Source organism: Colletotrichum siamense, assembly GCF_013390195.1.
Source record: "Colletotrichum siamense strain Cg363 chromosome Unknown KSG_Cg363_contig02, whole genome shotgun sequence".
Classification (NCBI taxonomy): Eukaryota; Fungi; Ascomycota; class Sordariomycetes; order Glomerellales; family Glomerellaceae; genus Colletotrichum; species Colletotrichum siamense.
In genome coordinates, this window is record NW_023501015.1 from 4,312,453 (window position 1) to 4,315,432 (window position 2,980).

At 56.3% G+C, this 2,980-nt stretch overlaps 1 protein-coding gene across 1 annotated transcript; it reads left to right on the top strand.

Moving 5' to 3' along the window:
• Window positions 1-1,442: 1,442 nt before the first annotated feature.
• On the top strand, window positions 1,443-2,980 carry znf143 (Zinc finger protein 143; the record flags this gene model as incomplete). Its single annotated transcript, XM_036634955.1, has 4 exons — window positions 1,443-1,517; window positions 1,614-1,805; window positions 1,858-1,937; window positions 1,999-2,980. The coding sequence occupies 4 exons, from the start codon at window positions 1,443-1,445 to the stop codon at window positions 2,978-2,980; spliced, it is 1,329 nt and encodes a 442-aa protein (XP_036500115.1).

The following is a 2,980-nucleotide window of genomic DNA, read 5'->3' on the forward strand; positions in this document are numbered from 1 at the left end:
AAGTAGCTTCATCGCCACGGATCAACCAGCAACACCGCCGTTCCGACACGAGGAAAGAGCTTGAGAGCCTCAGACGTTCTTCCTGGTCCTTCCTTCGGCCCCCCACTTGGGTGATTCTCGCGGTCCGTCTGTCTAGGCCATCTTTTTGCAGTGGATCCTATTCCATTCCGGAGACCATCAAGAGCTCTGTGCACACTTTTTGCGCGAGTCGTTGAGAAGAGAGCTTGGAAAGAATAGAAGCAAGGAAGCTGCCGGTAGAAGAGTCGAGTTTGTTTCTTGTCATCCAGACACCCCCTTCGAGGAGCGTGTGGGAGGAAAAAGAAGAAAAAAACGACGCCAGTCGTCCAAGATCCCGCTTGGTCTCCCGTACCTGAGCGCTCAGAGGCTCGACGATCGCATTGTTCCTGGTGGCCACCATTATGCTTCTAGTCTCGGAAACTTAACACACGCCGGCCCTCGACACTTGGACTTCGAAACAAAATACACGGCAAGCCAGCCCGAACTTGGTTCACCCTTCTTATCTCACCTTCTGCCCGAAGAAGGGATTGTCCTGCAAGCAACATCAGCACTTCCCACCAGTTTGCGCTCGACCACTCGCAACAGATCCTCCAGTCAGGTGGCTAATTTTCATCGAAGACGGAGAATTTTAGTGCCTGTGCACCAGGACCCTCTTACCATCTGGTACGTCCACACTTGTGGCTGTCTTAAAGAACCTACTTTCCCACCCGCTATGAACTCATTCTACCCTCTGGCCTTCACCAGTTCGTCGTACCTTGGGTTATCTTGAGCTGATCGTTTCTTCCAGCTTCACTCCCCCGTTCCTCTCTTTCCCTCTCCTTCACACACACTCTCTCCGTACCTCAACACAGAGGAGTGTCAGCTTCTCCGTCACCGCCACCGCCTGATTAATACCACACACCCCCCCCAGCTCAGGCCTCTTCTTCTCTCTTATCATCCGTCCATCTCCCCCTCCTTGTTCTCCCTTCCATCTACATTCAACGTCTTGGACGCCTCTTCGTCTTCAGCTTCAGCTTCAGCGCTTCGAACATTGCTCAACTTCGGCAACCTTGCGCTGGACGCCGCACCGTTCTTGTCTCAAGTCGTCGACCTCCTGTTTCTCGGTTCAAATTCTCCACCCTTGCCCTTCTCTTCCCAAGGCCCGTCCTTCCTTGAACAACGATTCGGGAGTCTGCAGACGGAGAACCCGCATTGAGCGTCCCGCTTAAGCAACATTCCGAACCGGGGTACCATATTACATACATCAACCCACGCCACCCTTGCTTCTCTCTTCTCCGGGCCACCACAACCAGCCCTGGTCTTCATCACCCGATAATTCAAGACATCCTTTAATATCCTCCGCCGCGGCACTATAAGTAGCACGACTACTGCACCGGTCCGCATCTTGGTAATTCGATCGACACCAGAAACAAAATCCCAAAGAGATGGAACTCATGGAGCTTGTTGAGAACGAGCCTACCGCTCGCCCCTTCCAGTGCGACTGGCAGTCGTGCAACAAGGTGAGTTTCCAGAACTCGGGGTCACTCGACCCTGCGTCCTCCCTTCCGCCTTGCCCCGTCTGTGGACGGATTCTAATCTTGACGCCTTTCCTATAGAGCTTCAACAGGAAGTCCGACTTGCAGAGACACTACCGCATTCACACCAACGAGCGTCCCTACTCCTGCACGACACCTGGCTGTGGCAAGAGCTTCATCCAGCGAAGTGCTCTCACTGTCCACATTCGTACTCACACCGGAGAGAAGCCGCATCAATGTCAGCACATTGGTTGCGGGAAGCGCTTCTCTGATGTATGTTTCCCCAATACTTCTTGGAAGATGAATCCCGTACTGACTTCAGCAGTCCTCAAGTTTGGCCAGACATCGCCGCATCCACACTGGCAAACGCCCGTACAAGTGCGCACACGATGGTTGCCTCAAGAGGTAGACTTCAAATCATCCATCCCTCCATCCTGTAAGAGTTTGACACTAATCAACCTTACAGCTTCTGCCGCAAGACCACCATGGTCAAGCACCAAAGAAGATCTCACCAGCGTGGCCTTCACCCCAACGAGCTCATGGACGACTGCACCTCGGACTCTGACAGCGGCGAGTCACCTTCGACCCCGAAGCACGCAGGCATGCAGTGGCCTCCTCAAGGCGTCATGGCCATGAACCACCCTGGCATGCACGGCGGCCACGCCATGCACCGAGCCGCCTCCTTCGCCGACTTCGGACAGCACATGAACGGCTACCCGATGCAGCAACAACCCCAAGCCCAGTACGGCGCTCACCGCCACAGCCTTTCATCAGGCGGCGCCCATGAGTTCCACGGCCAGCCCGTCCACGAGCAGCAACACCCCGGTGTGCAGATGCTGCACCGAACCGCGAGCATGCCCCAGCATTCGTACTACGTGACGGAGCAGAACAACCCGGGGGTTGCCACCATGAACACGAACCCCATGCAGAACCAGTATGGCCAAGTGCCCCGGCAGCAGCAACCGCAGGTTGACATGCCATACTCTGCCGCTGGTATGAACCAGTCAATTCAGAGCAGCCCGAGTAGCTTCTCGGCAGCTTCGGGTAGGAGCCCATCCTCCCAGGAAGGGTTTTACACTCACCAACCAATTCAAGCAGCCACGTACGCATTGCACAATGCCTCCCCCGTCGTCGAGCACCAGCAGCCGGGCATGGTCCCCTATCCGCAACAGATGCAACAGCAGATTCATACCCCCCAACCGATCCCGACGCAGGCGCCCGCGCCGCCTCCTCAACAGCAGGTCCCGAGCCAGTACGCGTCCCCAACACCCCAGGCTCAGCCCGAAGAGTACTGGAACGGCGTTCCCTACCAGGCACCGGTCGAGGTTGCCACGATCGGCCAGCTCCCGACGTACGGCTCCGGCGTTTACGACCCTTGGGGAGGGCCCAAGATCGAGTTCGAGGACCCGTCGATGCAGCTTCCCTCAGCACGGATCGAGAACCTGTAG